Source organism: Ischnura elegans, chromosome 9 (genome assembly GCF_921293095.1).
Source record: "Ischnura elegans chromosome 9, ioIscEleg1.1, whole genome shotgun sequence".
Taxonomy (NCBI): domain Eukaryota; kingdom Metazoa; phylum Arthropoda; class Insecta; order Odonata; family Coenagrionidae; genus Ischnura; species Ischnura elegans.
The window spans coordinates 19596307-19623582 of record NC_060254.1 but is presented as its reverse complement, the minus strand read 5'-3'; the positions used below and the strand labels follow the sequence as shown (position 1 = coordinate 19623582).

Sequence of the window (27276 nt, the reverse complement as noted above, 5' to 3'; positions counted from 1 at the left end):
GAAATGAAAGAAAGGCGGGCCGTCACTACTCCCGGTCCGTCGCGTTTTCTTTCGTTTTATGGTTCCATGTAATGGCAGGGTCCAAGGAGATTGGAAGGAGCTGAAAGAGCCTGCACGATGTCGTCCCGGGCCATCGGCCTTGGGACCTCGCAGGATTCTCATTGCAACTGGGCTAGGTTAGACAAAAAATTGTTTGGACTTTCACTATCATTTTTAATAAGACATGTATAGTTAGCTTTGTAAGCAAATAGGTTGCCCAAGGTCCCTGGTAGTAATGCGGCAAAAGGGGCTACTAAAGACATATTTCCCCTTAAAAAAGTAAAAGGATAATTCACGTGATTGAATTCATATTGATTCTAGCAACAGTTCAGTTCGATTTCAGTTATTATCTCGTATTTAAAGAAAATTCAATTACAAAATACTCGAGTACACAGAATGATCAGCACAAATGCATTATACAGATACTGGCCCTGGGCCCTAGTAAGGCCGGGGACCCCGGTGGGGATTTCCGCCCATCCACCGAGGCCACTCTGTCCCCGGAAGCATGGTCGTTCCAATGGAGCAGATGAAGATGTATTGCTTAAAAGCTTTCGTAAAGATGAATTGCCAATCGCTTCTGACCCGGGGCTTTGGTCCATAGTGTCTCCATGGGGCCGCACACCCAGCTCCAGTGACATCACTCCTTTTCAGTCGACCTTCTTCGAAATATCCGCCTCTTTTCCCGCTCGAAAAACTTCCGAATTCCGTTTTCCACTGGGGAAACTCGTGCTCCAAACTTCCGACTCGCTCCTGTGCGACAATCGGACTTGAGAACAGGTCTCCGATGGGCCATTAGCGGGCTCGAGGAACGCGTCACACGTGATACCTGTGACCTCTGATTCAAATCCTTCACGAACGCCAACTTTAGAGCTTGAGTCACCCATTTTCCAGGACGTGATCGAGGTTGCGAGCTTGAGCGCAGTCAGCCTAGTATACAGGCTGGTCACGATATTTTTAGAGAAACGAAAATTGGGAAATTTTCACCTTAATGCGTGTTAAATATAGACATAATATTATTTGTTGGTAATGCTGGGACATTACCTTTACATACAAAGTGGAAACTTTTTATAGACTAATGCGTGGAAGATAAATATATAATTATGGTAACCTAAATACAGATCCGCCTTCTAGTTTACGTAAAGCTCCTTCAATTTTGTAAATGTCGTTGTAGGTGATGAATATAAATGAAATATATGATTATTATTATTACCATTACTATTAATATTATCTTTTTTCCTTAAATTTTCTTCAGTTTTTACTGTGCTGTTTAAGTGTAAAAAGCAAGGGTTCTCACCAAGGTAAATCTTTACTGTTGAGAAATTTTCTCGTAACAAGTCAGGTTGAAATTATGGCAGCCTTTTGCAATTTGACGTATGTATTTGGATGAAGGTTGAGTATTTTGTAAATGTTTTGGGATGATACCGATAGCAGAGATGATAGTTGGAGCTATATAAACCTGTTCCATATTCTATATTCTTTCTATTTCTATTGCCAATTCTTAGTAATTATTTATTTTTCCGGCTGTTGTCTTTTCGATGTTATGCGACATTGATTCAGCACTATCAGCTATTAACAGGTTCTATATTACTTGTCAATCAACATTATATCTAGTGTATTATAGACTGTAGTTTTATCTGTAGGTACCTCATGAAGGTGATTTTATACCTTGAACGAGTTTAAAATCATATAGAATTTGATAGTAAAATGGAAAAAAAGTATAGCTGGATTCACAGTGATTTCTATGATAAAAAACTGGGATTCTGGGAGCCTGAACAGCATAGTGATCTTTCAGTGGATAGGAAAGGCAATTAAATGGTCCGTTGTGCGATTTTCAGTGCGGAGAGTATTTATAATGAGAATTATTGAGTATTTTCACCGCTGTTCACGCAGAAAGTTGAAATATTCAATCGAAGCGTCGCAATTTTTTTAAAGCCTAACCATAGCTTAGTGTGGAATTAAAAGATTTTCTCATTCAGGCCTTGACCTATGTAAATTCCTTTCTCCGACTGCCACTAAAATGAATTCGACAGATACGCGCCACTTTAAATTCACCCCTGTTAGTTTCTTCACTACAGCTCTCTCCCAAAACACAAACCTTCCATATTCCTCACATCTTGTGCGGTCTGCGATGACCAGTTTTCCTGCTAATCTGATGGCTTTCCCTTTCCCTTATAGCCGCGAGTCATTGCTTTCACTTTTCAATTATATGCAGCTATTCTACCTTCTCTTTGTAGTGATATTATCGCAAAAACGCTCCTTTTGATGAGCAATTGCTTGAATGTTGTGTCAATATTTATTCAAGCAACAGAGATGATTGAGGCTTGTATCACTTACATTAATTGATTGACAATTTGTGACCTTTACATTGGATAGGAATAACTGACGATACTCTAGATACAAATTAAGAGCTTAAATTCTTACTTGCGATCAAATAAAGAATAAGCGTATTTTTTCCAGTTACTGTGTAAATCGACTCAAAAACTAGGAGAAACCGTTTTTGTTTTCTTGATTTAAGATAAGGAGACGTTTTTCTTGGAAGCTTACCCCTCGAATGAAGCATAAAGACTTAAAGGCGTCATGTCCCAAAAATAAGTTTGTTTGGAATGCCTTAAAAAAACTATTTTATTAGAATTTACTGATTGTTGTATAGCGAAAAAATTTTGGTTATTGCGGTAAATCACTGATATCACTCGTAGTTATTAGGAGTCATTAGGAGTGTATGCTTCCAATTTTTCTTGCCCGTATTTTTTAGCAGTGCATTTTAAAAAATTTCATATTCTAGGACTAAAAGCCACATTGAGGAATGAATTAAGAGGTCTCATCTCTCCCTATTATGGTCCAAAATATTCTTTTAAGCTGGGGATAAGTTATTGGTGTAATTTTACTTGAAAAAAATCCACGAGAAACATGAGATTCATCGCATTATATTTGACCGTACCAAATCGTGTTTAAAATATTTGGCTGTATTTTGTTGTAAATTTTATCGGATACATCATCTACAAGGACCAAAGTTTCGCCAATAGATGCGCTCGCCCTGTCTTTCTTCTTATTTATGTAATTCTATATCGACTGGGTTGTCGTAGATTGGTGGTGTCTCGACCTATTAGTACTGCTCCTAGTGTGTTTGGTATCCATAGGTTTCCCTGGTTTGTCAACAAACATTGCGGTAATAAGTCATAAAACATCTTTGGCTTCAAATATTACTGTTACTAATGGAATTATTAAACTTCCTCAAATTCCAGTGAAGCATGTCTTACCTTTTGTAAGATCCTATTAGATTTCACCGAGGCCATCTACCAGGTAAGGCCTGAAATCTTTCAGCATAGGTCAGCAACCATAAGATTGGTTTGACGCTGCTCTCCACTCAACTCTCAATCTTTGTACACCTACATTCATCATATGTCTCACTTCCTTCTTATATTTCGGCCTTTTCCTTTCTGGACAACAACTTGTCCCTCGAAGGTTGTCTCCATCCGCCTTGTCTCCTCTCCGTGGTATGATGGGAAGGTATCCACATGCCACGATATCAACATGAATAAATTTTACTTGTTCAAAGTTTCCCTTTCTCCTCAGCAAAAGATTAAAAATGTTTAGTCCAAGCAAAACCTAACCGACTATAATTAAAAGTATAATATCCACACCATCAAACTCATTGGCTGACTTTTTAACCGTTTATGGGAAAGGGTTTATGGAAGTTTACCCTTTTCATTATCATGCTGGAAAAAAATTGAAAGTTTTTTCTTCATCTTAAAAGGTTCATTAGTTTAAAAAAAACTATAAACTCGTGATATTCAATTTATTTGCCGTAAGATAAAGATGACATTTGTTTTGATAATAAATACACATCGCTTCTTAAGATTGAATTTACATAAAAACCGTGAAATTTGATTTTTAAGTCGTTAAATTTATCTTTTTGTACCCACACAAGTGTAAAAACGTAGATTCAACAACATTCATTTTCTCTGTGACAACCACTCTCTCAGTAAGAAGTGTGGTCATTAGAGCTAAGAACTTACATAGTTTTGTCAATGTACAACACTTAGCGGTTGAGATATGTTGAGATAAATTGTAAGAAAGAAACGCATCTGAATAATCTGAGGCTTAGTAACAGTGGCTTTGAAACCAGAGAATGACTTTTTTCGGTAGAAATTATTTAACATATCCTCATAGTAAGATTTAAACCTTTTTGTTTCCTCTTCTTACGAAATTTAAATTCATTAATTCACTAAATTGAGTTTTCATGATCAATATTGAAGTGTTATAAAATCTCACACTTTTTGCTCTTCATTAGTCCCTAAATTTTTGTTCTTTTTCCCATAAAATCTCATTAATTTTTGGTTTCAATATTTCTTTTTTTTTGTACTTAAGGGCTGTTGCTAATTAGTTATCCTCTTCATTGAAACTAGTGAAATTGTATCCCCCACTCTCAGTATAAATGGTGCAGTTCCTTTTACCTGATAATGTATAACTAATCAGACTTATAATTCAGGCATGGTACAAAAATACACTTTCACCCAAACCACTGTTCGTTCTACACTGACCTTATTAAGCTACAGAATAAATAAAATCACATTCAGTTTCGTTGGCCTGATGGTCACCACAATGTAGGATTTCATGAATGAGATCTCTTGCCATATAAGTGGTCTACTTCCACGGCAGAAACGTTGCATCACATGAATATGTCGTACAAAATAAAAAAAAACGAAGCATCAATAGGTGATTCTTCAAAGAGTCCACAATAGTTTATTTTCTTCAATTCTGTCTCTTCTCAAATTAGTTTTCACTTTTGATGGAATGGACCCTCTATTTCAGTCGACTAATTTTAACAAATGGCATGACAAAGAAAAGGTAAAATAGAAGCAATTCTTTCCACTTTCATTCCCATGCCATGTATTGTTTGGCAATGTTTAACATTAGTTAACTTAAATGACGTTTTTTAGCACTATTTAACAGCAAAAAATTATGTGGAAACAGAGGAGTAAGATTTTTTTAGTGAAAAAATTAGTTCCTTTTTAAACAGCATCACTAAATTTCGACCTCCACGAATACCGTGGAAGCTGAGAATCTCTTGTTCACATTCTTAAAAAGTAGAAACCCGAACTCATTTCTTATTATATATCTAAATCCATTTCCTTCAATTTTTATCACACGTTTCAGATTTGCTTATCCAATGGGCTCTTAAAATGAAGTTTCTGTGGCAATTTTTTAAAATATCAAACTGCATCTCAGGAGCACAAAATTCAGGATTCAGAACCTTTCAATTCCAACAGAAAGGCATACGAAACTGTTGTCTCTCTATAAATAAATCAACGTGGCAAAACCCCGAAGAGAATACGATCAATACGATATTATATTTTTCAAACCAGCATCACAGGCCACACACTTTAATCATTTGGTTTAAAGGTACTTATTCCAACTATATTTTTTTTCTTTCACGTTTTCCTGATTAATTAAAAAATTTTCTTACTGAGTTGGCCACCAGTCCTTCAGTCATAACGCTTAGAGTGACCGTTTCTTGATTCTAATTTGATTAACTCTGCACCTCTAACATTCTGTTCTTTGGATGTGTCACCGTGTTAATGTACCAACTGACATAACCAGACACAAAAGATGCAACAGTATGTTCACTGCTCCAAAAGGCACGGTTGAGTTTCCATACTGCACAGCTGCCGGAAGCTCACCTGAGAAAGAAAAAGATAGAAATATTAAATTTGCACGGTTAAGGCTTAATCATAACTATTGGCGGCCCCCAGTCACCAAGTCACGGCATCTTCACAGGTTTTCGTATCATTAAAATGATCTACCTTACCCAAGCACACACCAATGCCCCCTCAGAATACCGTCGCTTTTTATCTACGACTGCTTATTTTACGAAAGAACCCGCTAACCTCTATATCTAGAGGTCGACCCGCCATCCGCAACCCCGTGGACGCACTCGGTGGCGTTAAGCTCCTTCGCGAGTAGCTCATTTATGCATTTAAAATTTCTTATTAAAATTTAAACGGAAAAATGTAGCATATCTACTATACCGAGTGACGTGCAGTAGGACACTGCAGGAAGCAGAAACGTGACCACTGTTTATTTTAAATTTTTTATTGTAATATTAAATACTCATTTATGATGATAAATAAAAGGGCAAGGTGTAATTTAATGAGGCTATCAATTAATTTTAACACAAAGAATGAAATATTAATAATAATTGCTACCAGTCCTTCTAGGTAGCCATATTACCCCGGGCCATTTAATGTTAACTCAACAATCAAAGCCTGAAGAGAGTGTCGGAAGAGATCAGCAGGGATTCTTAAAATATAATAATATTTTTCGACCGTGCGTCCCAGTCTGGAGGTAGCCACTGCAGTACTGGCCTTGGGAAATACCTTGATTGACAGATGATGGGATATGAGCCTTTATAGCAAACATATGGAATATGAGCTGCAATATCTTGTACATTATCTTTTTACCATTTTTATCGCCGATTTTCATTCCTATTCTAAGATACTTTTCGAAGATATAAGATAAAATGGCGGAGAATGATATTCACCGAATTTTTCAGTTTGTGTATAAATATAATATCCGTCATCAAATTACTTCGGGATATATTCAGCACCATTACAGAAAAAAATTATTTTATGAAAAGTATAAACTTTTTATGAAACTCTCAAATTGAAAAGTTTTGATTTTTTTAACTGTAGACTAATTTACGGTTGGGTGGATTTCTGGGTTCCATCCGAGTTGTCATTTTAATAATATTTAGTCATATTTCTACGTACTTTGGAGAAATTCATTTTAGGAATATAGAAAAATTTGCTCGACCCAATCAAAATTATAAGGTTTATTTTTGCCGGATAAATTGATCCGCTCAAATCCGTGTAACGAATGTACTACTTAAGTATTTATGAGCATTGATGTAATCTGGGTAATTGGATGATGTTTTTCTCCTGTGACTATAGCATATGGTGCCGAGAGAGGTTTACCAAAGGGAATGAGATATTAAGCGTATTTCACTTTTCGTTTGAAGTTAACGAATCTCTCTCCACCCCTTTGATGTACAGCCGTAAGTACTCAAAATCAGTGTGTGTTTTTCTTACTTCAGTCATACCGTAATTGCAATGCCTCGGAGTCAGCGTTCACCCGGCTCCATTCGTAACTATTTTCCCCGCTTCCTATGTGTGACGTGTGTTTTTCTTTCAGGTGGTTTGGAGTTAAGACTACACTTGTGAGTTCCTTCTCGAGGTAGTCAACCGAGTGTCAACGCTTTGGAGGCCTATTTCTAGGCCCCATGAATATTTATTTATGCCTCCCTCGGCTTTAATTTCTGAGCGGCGGAGGATAACTTGTGCTTCATTTGTAACAACGAAAGTCACTGAAATATGACTTGGCGCACTCACGGTGAATGATATTCAGGACTTTTCCCGGGTTTTCAACAGGTTTGATGTTTCCATAGTCCCCAAATTTTCCAATGAAACCGCAGCGCTGCACCTGGCTAAGACGTGTAAGTATAAATAAGTATAAATATCTTCCGATCTACCTTATTTCCCTGAAGATAATGCCCGAGTCGAGACATTGGATGCTATGGAGATACGAACCCTTTAAAGACCGAACTAACTTACATACTAATTTTTAAAGATTTTTTTGCATATCCTAATTATTTTGCAACTAATTAAGAGATATTATGAAAGAAAACCCGAGCAAAAATTTTTAAACGTGTTTTCAAGCATATTTCCAGATGGGAACACCCTTGGGAAATGGGAAAATAATCCGCAATCGACCAAAAAACAATGTTTAACAATGTAATATATACTCTTTTGAATAAATGAACATTTGTCACTGGAGGTCGAGTGTAAGGGAAAATATCGAATGAACCGTATACTCACTACAGAGGTGATGAAAATGACCAATTTTTTAAAGTTATAATTAACGACCAATATACACACAAGTCATTCGATTCGCTTTTAAAAATAATTCCATATTTTATTCATATATTAGAAAGCTTTAAAAGTAATCACAGATTAGAAATATAATTTTCATGATTTTTTATAAAGCTGTTCCCAAACGGGACCGCTAGGCAGAAAACGGGTAACTTGGCCGGAAACGCGATAGGAGTTCCCGAAACCTAATTCGCTTCTCGCATCACCAATATCGACTTCTGTCGGCTTTAACTCGTCGTTCTATGTTCGCCAGATATTTGATGCATGACGTTTTAAGTTCGTGTAACTGAAACTTTACTGGACAGTGCAAAAAATATTAAAAAGTTATCTTAAAATTTTGCATGCATTCAAATTATGACACAAGTGTGTACACGAAAAAAATTTTAGTACTTAGAAATGTATTTTATTAAGAGCTTCTGCAGTTTTTAATTAAGTTTTATTAAACTAAGTAATCCGCGTGCCACTTCTTTAGGCGTATGGCGGGAGGGGATCGTGATAGAACTCCGGCTGTTTTCAAAATAAATAGTAAATGCAGGTATAAAGTTGTGCATAGCATTCATTTAAGTTCTTAACTCCTATGCCTATGTCTTTGGAAAAACGTCTCTTTTAATTTATCGTTTCCATCGGACCTAGTAAAGAGGTTATGTTCTAAAAAGAGCCCTCTGTGTCGCTCTCAAAGGTAATTATTGTTAATTGCTCAATTTAAAGACGCTCGTTAGGAAACTCTTATTATTTTATTAAATGTATTAAATATGCCTTGCACGTACCCTCTGTGTTTTCAGCTGGATCTCAGCCTTTTTCGAGTAAAAACTGTGTAGCACACACTATTCGTTTGTAGCAGTTTTCGACCCACTGTGTACACCAACTACACCTTCCCATGCATTAGTGATAACTATGCGATATTAACGGTATAAGAAAATAGAATGGGATCCAGGCGTGAATATGCAATTTATTTATTTATTTTTGTACAATTTTTCTAATGAAAATGTGATACACAAGTTAGGAACCTGTGGTATACTGCTGATAATTTGTCGTGTCGGATACTTTAGCGGTGGCTAACAGGGAATTATGTAGATGTAGAAAAAATTAACCAGCATCGGTAACCAATGTAATAGAATGACGGTTGGTAAAATTAGAGAGTCAAAAATGTTATTATATTGAAATGAAAATCTTGCAAAATACTAAAATTTAAAACTTCAAATAGCATTAGCATTCTTGATTTTCGCAGCGATTATATGCACTAGTATGAACCATGCCCGGGAGTTCGTTGAATGGGCATTGAATACTCAAATGACAGACCGAACGTAAGATTGAGACCAGGCAGAAAGAGCATAAAAGGGTGCTAAAGGCAAGACAAATAGCAGTCTTCAAATATCGCTGATCGTATCATTTCGTGGCCAAGGCAGAACAGCCTCATGGAGGAGGCCAGTCTTTGTAAGAACATCTGCCTATTATCCATGGATAATTAGAGAAGCAATCGAGATTTCTAAACAGCCTCTACATTTCAATAATCACGATGATTCGAGCAATGCGCAGATCAGATATTTTCCCAAAATATGAGCGTGGCAATCAGCACTTGGTATATTTTCTGTTATTTTTTTAAATATTCGATTTTTATAAACCTGTTTTTTTACTTATATTTTTTAACCAAAGGCAACTATGGTTAGCATTCCAATGGTCCGTAATAAAGGGATGAATCTCATTCAGTCTCCTTACGACGAAATGAATACGATTAAGCATAGAAATTTCATTCCACGCAACAGTCCATCCCCAAGTGAACAAAATCCGAAGACCCAATCGTGATGGAGTGGAATTTTTCCATATTGCAATTACAAATTGCAATTTTCTACCGTTGGTAACATCGGAAACTAGGTCGGAATAAATTTTTTTAGCCGAAGAAAATTGCTAGTGTAGGTATACTCCAACTTCCGAAAATGGTTAAATCTAGCGCAGCACTAGTATCCATTGCAATGGGTTGATTCTTATCCCCAGCCCCTCACTGCAAAGGAAATTTCTACCTCCAACGCTAGACACAGCTCCAGGATGGAACTCGGTTTAAATTGTGAGTGGGGGGATATTAATTTTCGAGCCATCAGCTTTTCAAGGAGATTCTCAAAACCGAGATTTTGGGGCGATGGCTTCCATTACTCGGGGGAAAGTGGTTATTATGCATGCGCATTACGATGAAAGGCGAAAAAGCCTCTTCCCATACGTGGGCCTGCCTACTCACCAAAAACTGCTTTCCAACCCTCTTTAATTTTTTACTCAGGAGGCATTATCAATGCCTCGCAATTCCCTTTCACTTACGAAGTCCTCTTTTCCGTTTAGCAGATTTTTTTTTCTGTTTCGCTTCGCGATACCGGGATTTCCTTTCACCGACCACTCATGCCTTCCTCCGTAAAAATCATAAAAGGGGTAGATGCATGCCGCCCAGGGGCGCTAACACTTTTACACCGATACGACGCTTGTAAGTTTTTTAAAAAAAGGGAAGGAAAACGGGGAAGTTAGGCTTGCTTTATTTTTTTAGAGCTCTCCCGCTATGGCTGTTATCTTGGAGATGCATCACCTGAGTTCTCCCAGGTCTAAGACACAGGCGGTTGGGCTTATGAAATGCGTACCGTACACACTGGTGACTTTGACCCAATTTTTATAAATTATAGTCATCTAAAATTAACTTCATTTTGCAAAATTCCACTTAAATAATTATTACATTCTGTTTTGCTATGGCCTATCTGTGCATTCATCATTTTTTTTTAATATTCCGATCTCTGTTTTTTTTCTTCGCATTTTTGTGTTCCTTTCTAGAGCAAATGTATCTTTCGTCATTCAGGTCATTCACTTTAGTTGAGATTGAATGGGAAAACGTACTTAAAGTAAAAGTAAGTTAGTTCGTAAAAGTTCAATAAAGAGAAAACCTTTTTGTGTAATCTCTATAGTTTTTCTTATCGGCACTAGCCACACTTCATTAAGCATAGCCTGTAATAATTATTTGAGTGGATATAGCTGGACTGCTATAATTAAAATCTATAATTATTACAGTCGACTTTTGCTGCACTATATCATTATCAAGACTGGAATACATAGTGACCATTTTTCACCTTTATTACGGTTTATTTAGGGTTCTCCGTGGAATGTGAAAGATAGGGGAATGTTATGGAAAAGCGAGGTCATTAATAGTTAGTGCATTATTTTTAACTGCAGAAACAATATCTATTTGTTCTAAAATATCCATCCTGGTTCCTTTCTTGTCTTTGCGTACCATCTGGTATAAAGTCTGCCTGATATCCTTCTGCCAGGATGCGGGCTACAAACTATGTTTTCTTACCTTTTTTTCATAACCCTTGCAAAGTACTATTAATTTTCAGTTAAAATAACGGAAACTAACAAAGAATTGACCTTTACAATCAAATTTATAACTTGTATATATATGCCCCTTTGGTCCGTACTTTAAAAAGGTTTCAAACACTAATGACGGCTTACTCCGGAGAAAATAATTTTCTTGAAGCCTCAGGATTCATAATGAAAATTCATAAAGGTATTTCATGTGATTTTTTCTCGGGGAATCAATCCCTCCCTTCCCAATCTCTAAGAGGCAGCCTTGCACTCAACATGGAAAATGGAGATGATGGCATAACTCCCGGTCAAAACATACTAGAGGTTTAATAATCCCGCCATTGGCTCTTCTGAAGGTTAACCCAGCATAAGGAGTCAGTCAAATTTTCAGACTTAAAAAGTTCTGCCATTTCCGTATATCGTTGAGAAAGGGGGTTAAATTTCACGGCTAAAGATCACTTACCTCTTTGTCCTTGAAATAATTGCCGTTAAAATATAAATACTGCTAATAAAAATACTCAGACCGTTAATATTATGCTCACCATTTAAGATATGGATGGAGACGGTGGCAGATGCTTGGCCATCAGCAGAGCATGTGTAGTTACCACCATCGAACTTCTTTGCAGACGTCAGAGTTAAGGTGACGGATGCACTGAGCCCATCAGCGCTTGAGTTCATCCTGGAATACACGAATTCATTTTGATTAATTATGAAGAAGAATATCTTCTTTACTAATGGAAGTTATGTTGAGTTCATTAAGAAATATTTGTACTATTTCATTGCGTTAATGCTAGGGTGTCCCCGTCGTTTCCCGACCGATCCTGGTCGCGTACTCAAGGGAATAAAGTAATTAGACTGGATTCCCCTGAGAAAGAGAATCTACTGCTACACTATATTCCCACGAAAAACAACTATCATAGATCGGTTGAGGCCAACCAAACATTGACGCGGGTAATAAGCCCAAAAAGATTTAAACACCACCCGCGAAAGCTTTGATGACTTAAGTGATGGTATATATTAACCTGAAAATAAAAGATTAGCTCTGCATATAACAAGGTGTATCCTCTGTACGCAGTCACGCGTATGGATGCAAATTAGTAAGTGGGACGTTAGAATTTGCCGGGATTCAAACCCGGTTCTCTCGATTGCAGGTTAAGTATGCTACCAGTTACAATACGGTTCCTGAATAGTGACAAAGTAAGGTATGTTTAATGGATAGTGGCGTAGTCAGCACGACCTCCGTCTCGATAAGCGATTTTTTCATGCCAAATTTCATCCGGACGTCTTTGTAATAGCTTGTACGTTCCAGGGTTTTAGTAAAAAAGGATGACTTTTGAATTCTTAACATTTGATAAAGAGTAATGACCATTATTGTACAGAGTATATTTCGGTTATTTGGTCTACATTTCATAGAGACAGACACTCATTTTTTTAGTTTTCAAGATCGGAAGCCAGTTGAGGAAATTGAAGTTTCTTAGCTTAATTTCAACAAAATAACGGTTTATGTGGAATATAAATTATTTTTCTGTGATTTAAAAAAATGAAATGTATTCCATGGAAGTTACGACAAGTAATATGTTTTAAAATTCCTGGTTACTTGCGATTAAAAGGACATATAGTATTAACGTTACCCTTGTATATAAGTTAAATTTACATTTTATTAATAATTTTACATGTTCATATTTTCACAAAGTATTTACAAAATTGTTAATGAGCACACCATGCTGAGTTTTCAAGGAAAAGGGAGCAACCCCATGTGTCTTCCTAATTGATATGCATCGCTTGCTTTATTGTTCTCATTATATTGATTTAATTGGCTGCATTATTTCGCCATTTCAAATGCTTTGCTCGGTAAAAATAATATCACAGTTTCAAAACATACTCGGAAACCAACCTCCTGATTCAGTGGCGCCGACTCCATGGGGCCTGAGGGTGCCCGAGCCCCCTCAAAAATTCGTTATGGGTGTGGGGAAAAAATTGTCTGGCTTTTCGATTTTCCCCGGAGTGCCCAGATATCGAGATTTGAGTTATCAGGGTTCTAACGTTGATCATATGACTCTTCTAAAATGCTTAAAAAACTTAAAACTCACTACATATAAAATTTTCCAGGGCAAGATCCCCGTTTTACCCCCCCCCCCCAATATTTTTTGTAAGTCGGCATCCCTGTCCTGATTTACTTCCTAGGTATCAAATGTTTTTGTAAAAGCGAAATGGATATAAGGAAGGAGATAATGTAGGCCTTAACATGCGATGGAGTGTGCAAAACATGTCTATTGTCAACAGAGGTATTGAATAACCAGCGAATACTGCTAAAATCCATGAAGAGGGCGTAAATCGAGATCTTGATGTAGTTAGGCCGCCTCATTTTTAGGTCCATTGTAAAACCTCTATGTCCACCTCAGCCTGGTCCCTTATAGAGTAGTAGTAGAAGATTGATTTATGCTGCATCTTTGGGTTCATATTAATCGGCTGTCGAAAATGCCCGATGCGAGAGGATTAAAGCAAAGCGATCCATTCATTAACACTATTTACTATATTATACTTACAATCGCGAGGAATGATATTCAAAAGTTTTGCATTTGATGGATTAAATAATCGCAAATATTAATGTGGATTATCACCCTAGCTCTATTCTCTGTGGGGTTCGGATTAGGAAGCCCATCAGTGACTTTTGTGAACCCCTTCAAATGCGCGGTCAGTGGCAACACCGCTGAAGCCCGATTGGAGAATCTTTTTGAATGAGAAGACTGTTAGATGGTCGTACTGTTGCAATTAAGACAGTATTAGGAAAAGTTTTGTTTTTTAGCGATAAGTCTAGTTATTTCCAAATATTAATTGAAACTTTCGTGCTTCATTGGTAAATTAGTCCTGCAGTGGTTCTACTATGCCTCATTTTTCTGTAAATTTTTCTCCTCCGATGCCAAAGGCTAGGTGAAATGATCCCTTTCCACATTACGACGTATAACTATGAAGGTTTTGATGGCTTGAAGGTCGGGAGCGGGTTCGGTTATTCCTTTGAAAATTGTGAGTTTCAAAACTGGCCGCCATGCAATTCTTACATTTATTTTATCACTTTTTTATGAAGTGACATTCTTTTCTGTTTGCTTGCCTTTCCGGGAAAAAAATGAATTCTCTCAAATTTAACCTAGTTCTCGATTAGCTGCCTCGGCCAATTATGTTTTTTTCCCAATCTTGATATTTAGTGAATAATTATGCAGTTCTATCGAGAATATCAATGAGGAAATATACAAACGCGGGAAATTACCGGCATTGGTGGAGACCTCCATGGGTAGTGACTAATTGACCGTCATTGGTAATTGACATAGGTAGTGACCAATGATCGACCCTTCAAAAGTGACTTCCTGAAGTGAATGGTGAACAGAGATAGACATCACCGAGACGACTGAATTGGGCATTAGTAACGGGAGGAACTAACTCAGTTTCAATCCTCAAGGTAATAAATACTGAAGAAAAAGGCATCCATTTGCACATTGAAGTGAATATATTGAAATTACTTGTGGTCAAAAGCATAGGAATTGGCGACAAGTTGAATTAATAGCTCCGACCGCTGCATTAATTATTGAACATTGCCTAATTTACGGCTGAATTTATATAAGGGATGACACGAGAGAGAAAGTTATCGGGGAAAGCATGCGAGTGTTTTGAGGGCACAGATTCCCGCTGGGAGCTCAACTGCGTCATTGGAAAAAAGTTTGGAAAGCCACGAATGGCGTTAAATTTGCATGGACTGCTACATTGGGGAAAAAATATTGAATTCGGCTAGCCTACATGTTATTGTTTTCTTCTTGTGTCTGCTTCCGTTGGTGTTACGTTTCGACTCCATGTGTTCAGCCCAGCTTCATCGAAAAATGAGACAAATCTGAGATCCATAGTGATAAATATTGTATCACATACCACGATACGTGTACTTGATGTTCCTGTTAATTTTAGGAAGCTAGGCATTGTTTGCCATGCATTGGTGCTTAATACAGTTAATAAAATAGGATTTTTTTCTTGTGTATTCCTACGTCTGCTTTGCTAATAAATATTTTTTATATTTTTCAAATATTATGCTGCATTCTTAGATATCGATGTTTCATGTAAGCCTTCATAACGTTTGTAATTTTTCCGACTTTAATATATCTGTAATCAATAATGTACCTAAGGGAATGTATTTTTACCATTAATGTACCTACCACTTGCACTGGAATAATGAATTTTATTTTCTATTCCATTCCAATAGGTTGTAAGTTACCGTCAAAGCCCTTTTTCAGATCATATTTTATCTACAATTTGAATTAAATTTTGGATGTATTGTTATCGTCAAACTGCATTTATGTACTCATATTCTCGTTTAGGGTGCTATCTTCCCACCCTGATGGTCAGGGTTCAAATATCGACGGAATTAAAGATTTTTCAGAGACTGCCCTATCTCTGCTTTATGCATGGCATTTTAAGTGCACCTCTCCGTCTGTTTAATGGGTCACTGAGCCAAGGTCCCTCTTGGAACCTTTCGTTTAGAGAGTGCCAGATTTTTATCCATCCTTCTTACCTTGCCTTTCCCTCGTTGCACAAATGACCTTAGCTGTCCTTCGCCTCCTCTAATGTTCATACCATACTGTTAGAGGCTGAGCGTTGTGCTTTTTCAAATGAAAATTTGTATTCGTTAATTATATTTTAATTGCCCTACATGCCACCATGTTAATGTTGGAAGTGTAACGCAAGGAAGTTTTAAAATATACCTATAGCTCTTGTTGCAGGAGCAAATAATGAAGACAATATTCTTGACCTATGTCTTCCGTGCCGTGCGTTTTCACTTTCGTAGTAGTGAAGGCTTACTTCTGTTTTATTCCTTGCATGCGGTCGGCGTAGATGCATGCCGCTTTACCATGGCATGCTTAGGAGAAATGAACTTCATGTGATGGTGGACGCCAATATCACTATCCGTACTTCTCGCTACCACCTCCGAACCATTTGATTTTTAATGAGGTATTTTTTACGCTAATCATCGTTACAGCAAACTCGAAGAATTCACATGGGAATTCCAACAGAAGTGTTCCGTGCACTAGGTATTAAATAATATATGTATTTTATAGCTTCCATATCACCAAGATTTTTGTTAGCAGAAACAGTTGATACTACCAACTTGTCTCGACTCGAAATTTTTCTTTCCTTACCTCCGAAGCATGTTCTTCCCATGAAAAATATGGCATGAAGTGAACCATTTTTCCTAACTATAGGAATTGTGAGTGGAGGTTCTATTCGTGGGTGAAAAATATATATTCTATTTTTTCATGGATAAGGATAGAACTTGCGTAAAAACCTCTCGTAAGGGAGCTTCAAATCATTACGGTGATTCTGGCGATTTTTGGACCCGTTCTCCCCCTTAATGAGAAATCGTGAGATTTGTCTCGACCCCCTTCCCCTCCCTATATAACCGTCAGGGTGGGAAGATAACCCTCTATCCGCCACGCTAACGCGATTCTCTTAATGCTGCAAATTACCGTTACGCATCCTGCCATAGGTAGGAAAGCTCAATTCATATTAATACACGGTTACAATGAAAGATTGGTGCGGCTTTGAAGATGGTTTAAATGAAAACAGAATAATTATCATTCATGCTTTATTTTTAATTTTCGTCTAAATTCACGTGAGATTATTCAAAATGCGTATTTTCAGCGTAAATACGTTAATTTATGCTTCATTGCTTTGGATTTATTTAAAAAAAGTTGATTAAATAGTTTTATTTAAAATAAGTGAAGACTAGTATTTAAGATTACTAAGATTTGAATCTTACTCTGTTTCATGCGGAAAAAAATACGTTAAATTGCCGGGACCCTTTCTCTCCCCCACATGAGATTGGATAATAATCGGCTAAACGCCGCCCCTCTAAACGCCTCACGTAATTAATGGATATCCACTAATGTCTATTCTCATTTTGTAGCATTGAACTTAAGTTGACGTCGATGCAGGCTGTGCTGTATGTAAAATGGCGGAAAAAATGAACACAAAGCTCATTGGCGTCTGAATGCGGCCAGCTCAAGAGCTACCTGAAGACATCTGTCTTGCAAAATTTTGCCCTCTTATTATTCTAATGCAACTTGGAATTTTCCAACCTCTTGCAACAGAGAAATTCAATCACATGCTTTGTTTGGACCTTATGGTTGGGGTGAGTGGAGGTTGCGATGATGGATCTATGAGTGGAGGACTGGGTTAGGGGCCTTCGGTGGGGTCGGGGGTGGAGGCCCTTGGGTGACATGACTTAGTGCGAGGGCCGCACGCTCAGAGACAGAGACACGGGGGCAGTGTTCGGCGTGGCATCAGCCGAGAAGCATCTACTCTGTGATGTGAACCATTTCTATTTGTTAATACAGTCCACTAAGTATCTTTACGCGTTTTTCATTCTATTAAAGTTACCACCATTGGACAAGTAGATTTGAAGACGCGTATTTAGTATCTAACATGCTTCCAGTCCCACAATCTTTTTGGGATTGAAACTCAGCCAGTCATGAAGGTATTTGCGTATTTGCCCAGAGGCATTGACTCCACGCGAGGGCCTTCCGAGAATTCTATCTCCCTTGTCTTATCTCGCGAGTCACTATTTTGCACCCAACCCCTCCCAACCGCAAGGGGATGTCCTGAATACTGCCGTAAATGCGATCAAATCTGCCACTTCTCCCTAGAGTACCCAGCCCCATTGCATTCCGTTTCTCTGCACTAGGTCCTCCGTTTGACCCTCGGGGCGCTCACCAGATGCCTCGGCCGCTCGTGTTGCGCGTGATGGCTGCGTCACCGTGTCTCCACACCACTCGGCCCGCGGCGTTGGTGGCCGCACCGCGCGATCCGCTCTCCGTTCCTCCGTCTGCGTCCGCCGGAGGCTCTCCGCTACCCTCCTCGCGCTCCAGCTGCGTCGCCAGGCAACTCAACTCTACCTGGCTGCCCGCCTTGTAGTACCTCTCCAGCACCTCGTGCCCATCCTCATCGACGATCTTCACTTCTGGAGCTGCAATGAGAATCGAAGAATGGGGTGAGTGATAATTGCTTTAATTGACAACTTAGTCCAGTCCACACACTTTAATTATAGCCCTAATTCCTCTATAAAATAACACCGAGTGGTGACATTGGCTGAGGTGTGCCAAATACAGCGTGTTGAAAAGATAAAGTTGTTTATACGATACATATGTTTACGCGTGAGTAAATTTTGTAAAATCAGCTCGCATGCGGACGAAGATGTACCATCATTTTCAGTGATATGTAGACACCCACTGTAAAGCGATTGCGCAGCGACTATGTTTCTCGTTGTGAACATGTACTCTTTCATCAGTTAAAGGGTCTAGCCTGTTAAGATAGTAGAAAGTACACACAGATGTGTTGAAAAAAAATTTACAATTTAATCAAAAATTATGTGTTTCCCCAAAGTTTCGGGCCCTAAAAATGGATATTAACTCCAAAAAAATTGAAACACGGGTTTTCATTTTTTAACCTTATCTCCAGTTTTTTATTTGCATAATAGTTTTTTAAATTTTAAAAGGTATATATATCATTACATTCTACCATTCTGATTTTTACAAACATTTTTGACCAAAAATTAACTTTTGCATAAGTTTGAAATTTTGAAAATTGGATTAAAAATTTTAAGAAAGTTTCGGGCCCTAAAAATGGATATTAACTCCAAAAAAATTGAAACACGGGTTTTCATTTTTTAACCTTATCTCCAGTTTTTTATTTGCATAATAGTTTTTTAAATTTTAAAAGGTATATATATCATTACATTCTACCATTCTGATTTTTACAAACATTTTTGACCAAAAATTAACTTTTGCATAAGTTTGAAATTTTGAAAATTGGATTAAAAATTTTAAGAAACAATAGACACGCCAAAAAAAATATATGTTGTTACCCCTAAATCAAAGTATAATCCTAATTTTTATCGGGTTTTTAAAATTGGTGAAACACTGTCAAATACACGAATAACTGCTTTGCGCCATTTGCATCTACGTATTCCAGGAGAATATTTGATTTGATTGCTGAGAGCAACAATTGTTGATCAGTTTGTAATATTATTTATTAATAATAAAGATTAACATAAAAAATGCCTATTACACTTAGATTAATCGTAGTTATTGGTTAAAACCATACTGTTAAGCTTTAAGTTCGTCTTCAAGCTTCGAGAAATACAAAACGTTTACCACACCCACACCAAATGATACGTAATAATTTGAAGCTTGACCTTTCAGAAACAGTTGCAGGACGTAGTTAACTAAATGAAGTAAGTTTACGACCATAATGAACTGAATGAATGTTTAACGGCCTTCCAACTGCATGATTCAAAGCTGTGGAATTTGAAAGTATATCTCCCGGCGTTTCCCAGCGTATATTCGGACGTGGTAACGGCCTTCCCAATGAGTGGGAGTGTCGCCTGCGTGTTTGGACCTATTCGCTTCTCTATAATTCAGAAATGAGCGTCACAACGACGCATGAAAGGGACAAGTTTCACCTTCAGTGGCGTGATTAGGATATTGTTTCCGGGAGGAGGGTCATATTGAATAGAACTCCACAGGCCCCGAGTCATAGCAGTATGCATATGTTTAAAATTTTTGTTTTTCACAATTTTTTTATTTTTATAAATATGAAATCTTGAGATTTAGGTCCCTTTGTACCCCATCCCTCCCAACCGCAAGGGGATGTCCTGAATACTGCCGAAAAGGCGATCAAATCAGCCACTTCTCCCTAGAGTAACCAGCCAAATGCCATCTCCATGTTTTTTTAAAAAACATTTATCCCGACGTTTCGCAAATTTTCAATATGAAAAATTGAGATGTATCACTAAATATATTTTCAATAAAACATTAACTAATGGATTTAAAATTGAAAAAAACTAACTCATAAAAATGTATGAGGTATATATTTATGTAATAGTTTACTCAGTTAGTTCATATGCTATTGAATAATTAATATATATTTTCATTTATTGCATTATAATATATTTTACATAAAGCATCTATAGCAATTCTTTTATTTCAATTTTTTGTGTTTTTTCATATATATAATAAAAAAAATACATTCTGTTACTTAAATTTTGGTGTTATCCAAATAGGAAATGCAGTTTTTATGAATTAGGTGGCTAACAAGTGCACAGAATGCCGTGCATTTTTTAAATTACATTTTTTGATGTGAAATACTATTTTTTAGGTATTGAGATATTTGTTCTTTGCAACAGTCTACACAATCATAGTAAGGGATTCTAGACACTATCTGACATCTTGAACTAATTTTGCAACATAGAAATATTGTATTGTAGAAAAACATAACTAAAAATTCTTGTTACTGGAAACTAATTTTCTTTTAGTTCTTTTGTTCATGAAGCTGAAAGCGAATTATAATTTGCATAAAAGGAGTCATGGAGGGATCTACTCCCCCAAAACTTCTTCCCCTTGCTTTAATTATGCCACAGATCATCTCAGAAAATTAAGGAAATGCTCTTAATATGTACTGGTTTTCGAGAGTATTGTAGCCACAGATTGAATATTATTTAACGTAATTCAATGAACTTTATTACAAATATTAAAATTTTTCGAGGAATTAAACTTTTCAATATTGCATAGTTGTGTCTTGCTGTTTATCTAGAAGACACCTGGACATTTCTATCAAAATTTTGGGAAAAATAATTTACAGTTACAATGGCATACATTTACTGGAAATAAATTTCCAATAATAAAATACTGCAAAGAGTTAAAAAGTTATTTAAACGAAGTTGAAGGATTGCGTCATTGCTGTTTCTTGCTACCTAACTACGGCAGCAAATGTAATAAAAAAACGATTGAATTTCTTTAATTTAATATTGTGCTGTGAAATTTTGAGCTCAGTAGCCAGTCAATGGTCCCCACACAGCTAATGTGCGCAAATTGTTAGTTGAATTTATAGCTTACGGTTTTATTTTCTTTATTATGGTATCATAAGGTATCAACTACTACCTGGTTTGAATTCAACCTGCAGCGTCTGCGTTAATGTTTGTCCTGCTTCGCCGATCCAGACACGTAACCAGAGTAATTAATGAGTTTCAGCAGTGAATTACAACACATTTTCAGGACTTTTCTCGAAAACTTCATACGTCGGGATGGGGTTGAATCAATTACAAGGGTCATTTCGATTATTGACGCTTGATCAATCGTCGAGTGGATCCGTAAACATGACTAATTGCATCCGGTTTTGGACTTCAATCACAGTTGGCAGTTGATTCTTGAAATTGATAATAGCTGAAGAGATTGTTCGTGCTTAAAGGAAGTTCAGATTAAAAGTGGGATATTGACTTCCAGTTTCCATCTTTTTTAACCAATCCACTGTGTTTGTTTAACCAATGGGGAACTTGCATGAATTTTTTTTATTTCACAGGCGGACAGAAAATTATTTTCTGAATACAACAAAGAAAACCGCATGTATATCTGAGTTTTCCTTCGCGAGATATTTAATGATAAATATAACGAATTTTAAAGCGCGGGAAAAACTCCCTCACCCCCCAAGCCACTGCCGACGAAGCCTCGATGACGTCAAAGGTGCCTAAACATCACGCGAAGCTATTGTTGTGATTGTTTATAATAGTTGCCAGCAGTTGTGAGAGCTTCGTTTGTTAGACGTGTTGATTATTTTATATTTAAAGATAAATATCCGACGATAGAGGCTTGGAAGCCCTCATATTTTGCATTATTTATAATATTAATATCTGAGTAAGGGCATAAAATATAAAACTGGAGCAGTTAAGCCAAAAATTCTATAATACCTAAATAACATCGTTGTAGGAGTCTGAGCCACGGCCATTGGAAGGGGGATACGTTAATTGTAAGTTGATGTTATCGACGGCATATCATTCATTTAAGTATGTAATTAGAACAATTTTGATGTTTACTAATGTCCGCTTAGCTTTTATATACAATAACTTCATCCGTTTATTCGTAGGTACCGGAGAATTCGTCGTTTAGGACTGTCTGTGCTTGTATTATGGGGTGAATTCCAGTCAATGCAACTTTTGCTCGCTGATTGGAGACATCTAGGAACATTTTTGTGCCAAAATAGTGTTATTTTCAACGTGACATCTCCCGTTAAGCTACTGCTAATAATCACAGTGCCAGTGGTTGTAATGCACAAAGTTTGACAAGGTTGAAAAATATCGGCCAAGAGTTATCAGTGTTCCATCTTGATTGAATTGTAAAAAGTGCTATTACGCTATCGATAAATGTCTAACAGTAGTGTAAAAATTGTCAGTGGCGTGGCGTCAATTAAAACTGACAGTGAAGTTTGTTATTCCATTATTTCAATGAATAGTAGTGAGAAAAGTCACCGGTGTCACTTGTGTGGGCTAATTTAAGGGTTTACATCAGTGAATAAATAGTTGTTTTCATCATAACGAGTTCTGTTATTGTAAGTTGTGCGTAATGAATATAAGAATGTGACAGTGACTTCCAGTTTTTGATAAGAGTATTTGCCTAATTCCCACTATATTTTTATGGTATATGCTAGTATATTGTTTGTGGATTTACCTATATTATTGAAATAGGTTGTAGCTTGTGTGTATGTTGGCAGCGGAACCGATTCGCGATCTCACATGTGGATTGTGTGTAGACTGTTTTGCTGTGAATTCGTACCGTAGGACGGATAGGACTACCTTCTCCGCTAATTCGGCGTTGCCAAATTCAACAGCACAGATTACTCTAATGTCAACAGCACAGCTTACGATCGTTATCCTCCAGTATTACAAGTTTCTTTTACATCTCCATTTTTCGCCGACGTATAGAAATAATTTGTCTTAACAAATTCCATCAGGGTCGTGGCATCAATTTTTGGTGTCCTAAAAAAAGGCTGGTGTCCTAACACCCCATGCCACACGCCTTTTAGGCGGCTTGCGGGGTATTATGTAGATATAGATGTATTTTAGGTGTACTATTCGAACGAGTGGCAACGTTATCATCCATTTTTCTGATAACTAAAACATACGAAGTGAAACGCTTGTACTTCATCATCCCGATGCCGCATTATTAATATTCCAAGTAATAATGTAGGCACAATAGCAATAGGAAAACTTGCCCAAGAATAACAGAACAAAATAAAGTGACGATGAGCGGCTAAATACTCACTCAAAACAAATTTTACACCATGCGCTCAGCGTATTTCCCAACTCCCTACGGTTGTTTAGGCACCTATGACGTCACGCCTGGCCTCGGCAACGCTCGGGTGTCTTCGCGCAGTGGTCGGCTCAGAGAAAATTTTCTCGATTTTAAATGCAATTTTTTTTATTTATTTTGATGTTGAATGGAGAAACTGAAGGTATTTTTGCGAGCTAATGTATCCATTTGACTTATTCAAAATAGTTTTTAGAGCAATCTACGACCCATGCAAGTTCCTCATTTCAACCTCGGTTGCGTTTTGGTTTCATGTAAAAATGCTTGCTGCCTCGAAGAGGGCTGAGGTTAGTGTGGTGGCTAGTGTTAGATTCCCAGTGGGTCCGGGTTCAATTCTTGGCGTTGGCGGAGTTTATTCAGAGATATCCGGTTAAATGTGGCCCCACCCTTTCCCGAGTGCTTTGTTTTGGGCACATAAAGCGCAGTACTTAGTCCGCCGGATAGGACGCCGGGATTTACTCCATCCTACCTTTTCTACCCTTACCCCAGAGCGAAATTTACCTGTCGGTCACCTCTTCCAAATACTTTAACATACCTTTCGTGTTTTGTCCTTTTTGTGTAGTATTTTGTTTAAATCTTAAACTGTCGCCAGGAAACTTTCGGATTCAGTTCACCCCCATTAATATGTTCCAGTATTTCAATCACGATATTTTTTCATCAGAGAAAATACTGAGGCAAATTTTAAAAAATTTAAATGCAAGAAAGAATTTTCAAAGACTACTAACCCAGAAATTTTCCAGGTGACAGCATTATTAATAAATATGTACCGCGTCGTAAAGTACCAGCCGAGTAGAAATGATACGTCCTCTTTAAGAAATGACATGACAGGCTCTATCCAGTACGTGGGTCGCGAGTCCGGCAGTGGCGGATCTATGGGGGGTTCTAAGGGGGCTATACCTCCCCCTGGGGTATCCAATTTACACTAGATGGAATTGTAATTTTTTCGGACCCCCACTTAGCCCCCCCCCCCTTGTCCTTACACTGTATCTGCCACTGAAGTCAGCTACCACTATAATAAAAGACACTTACCTCCCTTATGCCTGTAATGACACTATTTCAATCAACGGAGACTCACAATGAAGAGCGGTAATCAACTCAGTCATCCGCAATCACGGACGGAATGTGGCCATTGACTTAATTGTCTCGTAAAAAAAGGGAGAGCAATTTTAGCGAAGTATTTTAAGTCTTTCTGCGTTACAAACATCATGGCGCTCTCCTCTCCATCCCTTTCCCCGCCCGGGGCTGTTCAAAAGCGGCGCGTTAAACCTGACAGTCATTGAGAATGTGACGGAACAATTAAAGCAGTGTGACGCACGTTACGGGAGAAGCCACACTCACGCGAGAGCGAAACGTAAAATGCCTTTCCTCCCTTTCACCAATCCTTCCCAATGTTTCATTCCTCACTCCACCTTGAATGCCATTCTTCCCATGAACCAAACTCCTATAGCCTCGCCCTCTCGCATCTACGGTTCCACTTAACCTCACCTCGCACCCCGCATTCTTGAGGAAGAGGCAAATTTGCCCACCAGTGTTTAAAGCGGGCTGATACTCGGTGCTTTGCCGCCTCAGCCCTCCGTGGGGGGCTGATGGAATAACCCGAGAGTCGCGGGCGGAGAGGAGGGAGGACGTTTGCCTGTTGAGGGATGTTGAGGCGGGGAGGAAGAGAGCTATTCGGCGATGAAGGCAAATGCCTCGGCCGCACTAAACGTTGATAGGCGCACAGGAGGATTAGGTTGCCACCGGGCGACATACAGTGGTACTCACGCTTGAGACCTCCAAAACGGTTTCCGTGTTCGGCCACCGATGGGACGACCAGGAGCCCTATTCAGTAACTAAGTCTCCTCGTTTCCGTGATTTCGGAATCGAACTTTCCGTTTCCGTGTCCGATTCCGTTTCCGTCACTCGGAAGCGTTGTTACGCTATCCACTATGCTTCGCGGAATATATTCCGTGCCCTCCCCCCTTCTTGGGCAGAAGAGGCGGAGATTGCCGAAGTTACTGATGACGTATCCTCACGGAGCCAATGGCTGATTATCGTCCGGCAATTGTTTATCATACCTTTGAAAATGGAACGCGGAGGAGGTAAGTGAAAATATGCTAATAATATGCTAATATGAGAAGAAATATTAATGTAGTATGGTATATTCAAAGTTTATGCAATTTCTTGCTGATCAAACCATTTTCCCATCAAATAAAATATTTTGATTTGGTTTGTTAACCGAGGAAGAATTAATATGCCTTAATTAATTGGTATAGCATATTTTTAATTGACAATAGTAGATTTAAATATGTTGACTTATTGAATAAGAAACACATTTTATCAATGTTCAAATCTAGCAGGTCGAAATCCAAACACAACGTCAAATTCGAAACAACTGACTCCAAAACAAATTGATTAAGTAACTTAATTAATGCATTGTTGAAAAGCGTCAATGCCTTTAAAGGCATTTATTTATTTATTTCAATGGGATAACACCATTTCCCAAATTGGAACTTATTAAGAAAGTAACTACAACTTGAACAAAAACAGGCATTGACTTCTTCGGTTCAACTGCAACTTTATTTAATTCCAAACTTCGTTCATAATCATCTATTTACCATTGTATTTAGTACACATACCGTGCCAGTATTGCAAATGATTTGAGATTTCTTACCAGCTTCTACAGCATCACTTTACTGGTAAAAATATTCCATAACTTACCAGCTGGCATATCACTTTCCGTTTCCGAGAAACGGAAAGTCACTTTCCGACACCCTCCGTCATTTCGGCCGCTCTCGGACGAGTTCCCGTGACGGAAAGTTCGGATAGACCTTAGTGAATAGCTCATTCCGTAATGATGACGTCTTTCCGAGAACCAACCACGAACTATCCGAGAGATTGTCTTAGTGGATAGGGCCCCTGGAGTAGGCCCTATTCCGTTCCGTTTAGTCTTGATTTTCGTTGCTTATTTGGGCGTATTTTTATCGGTTTTCAAAAATGTACGAATCGCGAAGATACATGGAGAGCGATCCGTTTGTTACCAGTACAGTGGCCTTTTGGTAATCCGGCAAATATCGAAAAGAGCTCGGTCGGATTACCGAAAACGTTGGATTGCTGGAAATCATTAATAATCACTAAATCAACAGCTATGTTTTATTGTATTAAAACGTTTTTATAATGTATTTATTTTACATTGCATTAGTACATTCACGCAAATGTAATGTTAAAGCAAAGTAAAACTACAATTAAGGAGAATTAAACTTGCATTTAAGTACTGCATTATTTTGTATCAACTCTAAATCACCAAACTACCCGCTAGGTGGCTGCATGTATAAAAAAGCCGGATTACTGGCTCATCGGGAGAAGTAAAGTGCCGGATTATAGAGGGAGAATTGTATCTATTTTACAGTATTTGCTGTGGTGAGGAATAATAATGAAATGTTGCGAATTTGGTAAATCTTATATAAAATTTGGATAGGAGCCCTAATTGTGGCTTTTATCTTCGTGATATTCGGATGGCTTTATCCGTCAGCGACTCGAGTGACGACTTTTACTAATCCATTTAAATGCGTGGTGAGTGAGAACAAATCTAGAGGCCGCCATGACATCAAATCTGAGGAGGCTTGAGGAAATTCCGAAAGATTTGAGAGAGCTGCTGCTTTAATGTCGGCAATGGAGAAGAATCAAACACTGGTCACGGACGCAGCTCATCGGAGGATTGAAATCCTATCAATGATATAATAAAGTTTCACCATTTAAAAAACGAATTAATAGATGGCCTTCGTTACTTTTATTCCTTTCTATTCTTTTATATTTTATGCTTC

The 27276-nt window shown here is 37.8% G+C and overlaps 1 protein-coding gene across 1 annotated transcript in view; it reads right to left on the bottom strand.

Moving 5' to 3' along the window:
* Positions 1-3821: 3821 nt before the first annotated feature.
* Positions 3822-27276, bottom strand: part of LOC124165930 — a 113306-nt gene continuing 89851 nt past the window's right edge. The window contains exons 5-7 of the mRNA XM_046543468.1: positions 18051-18303; positions 11843-11979; positions 3822-5720 (exon numbers count right to left, since the gene is read on the bottom strand). Of these exons, the coding sequence (XP_046399424.1) occupies positions 5608-5720; positions 11843-11979; positions 18051-18303 (503 nt within the window). The 3' untranslated portion in view covers positions 3822-5607. The remainder of the gene's footprint in view (positions 5721-11842; positions 11980-18050; positions 18304-27276) is intronic.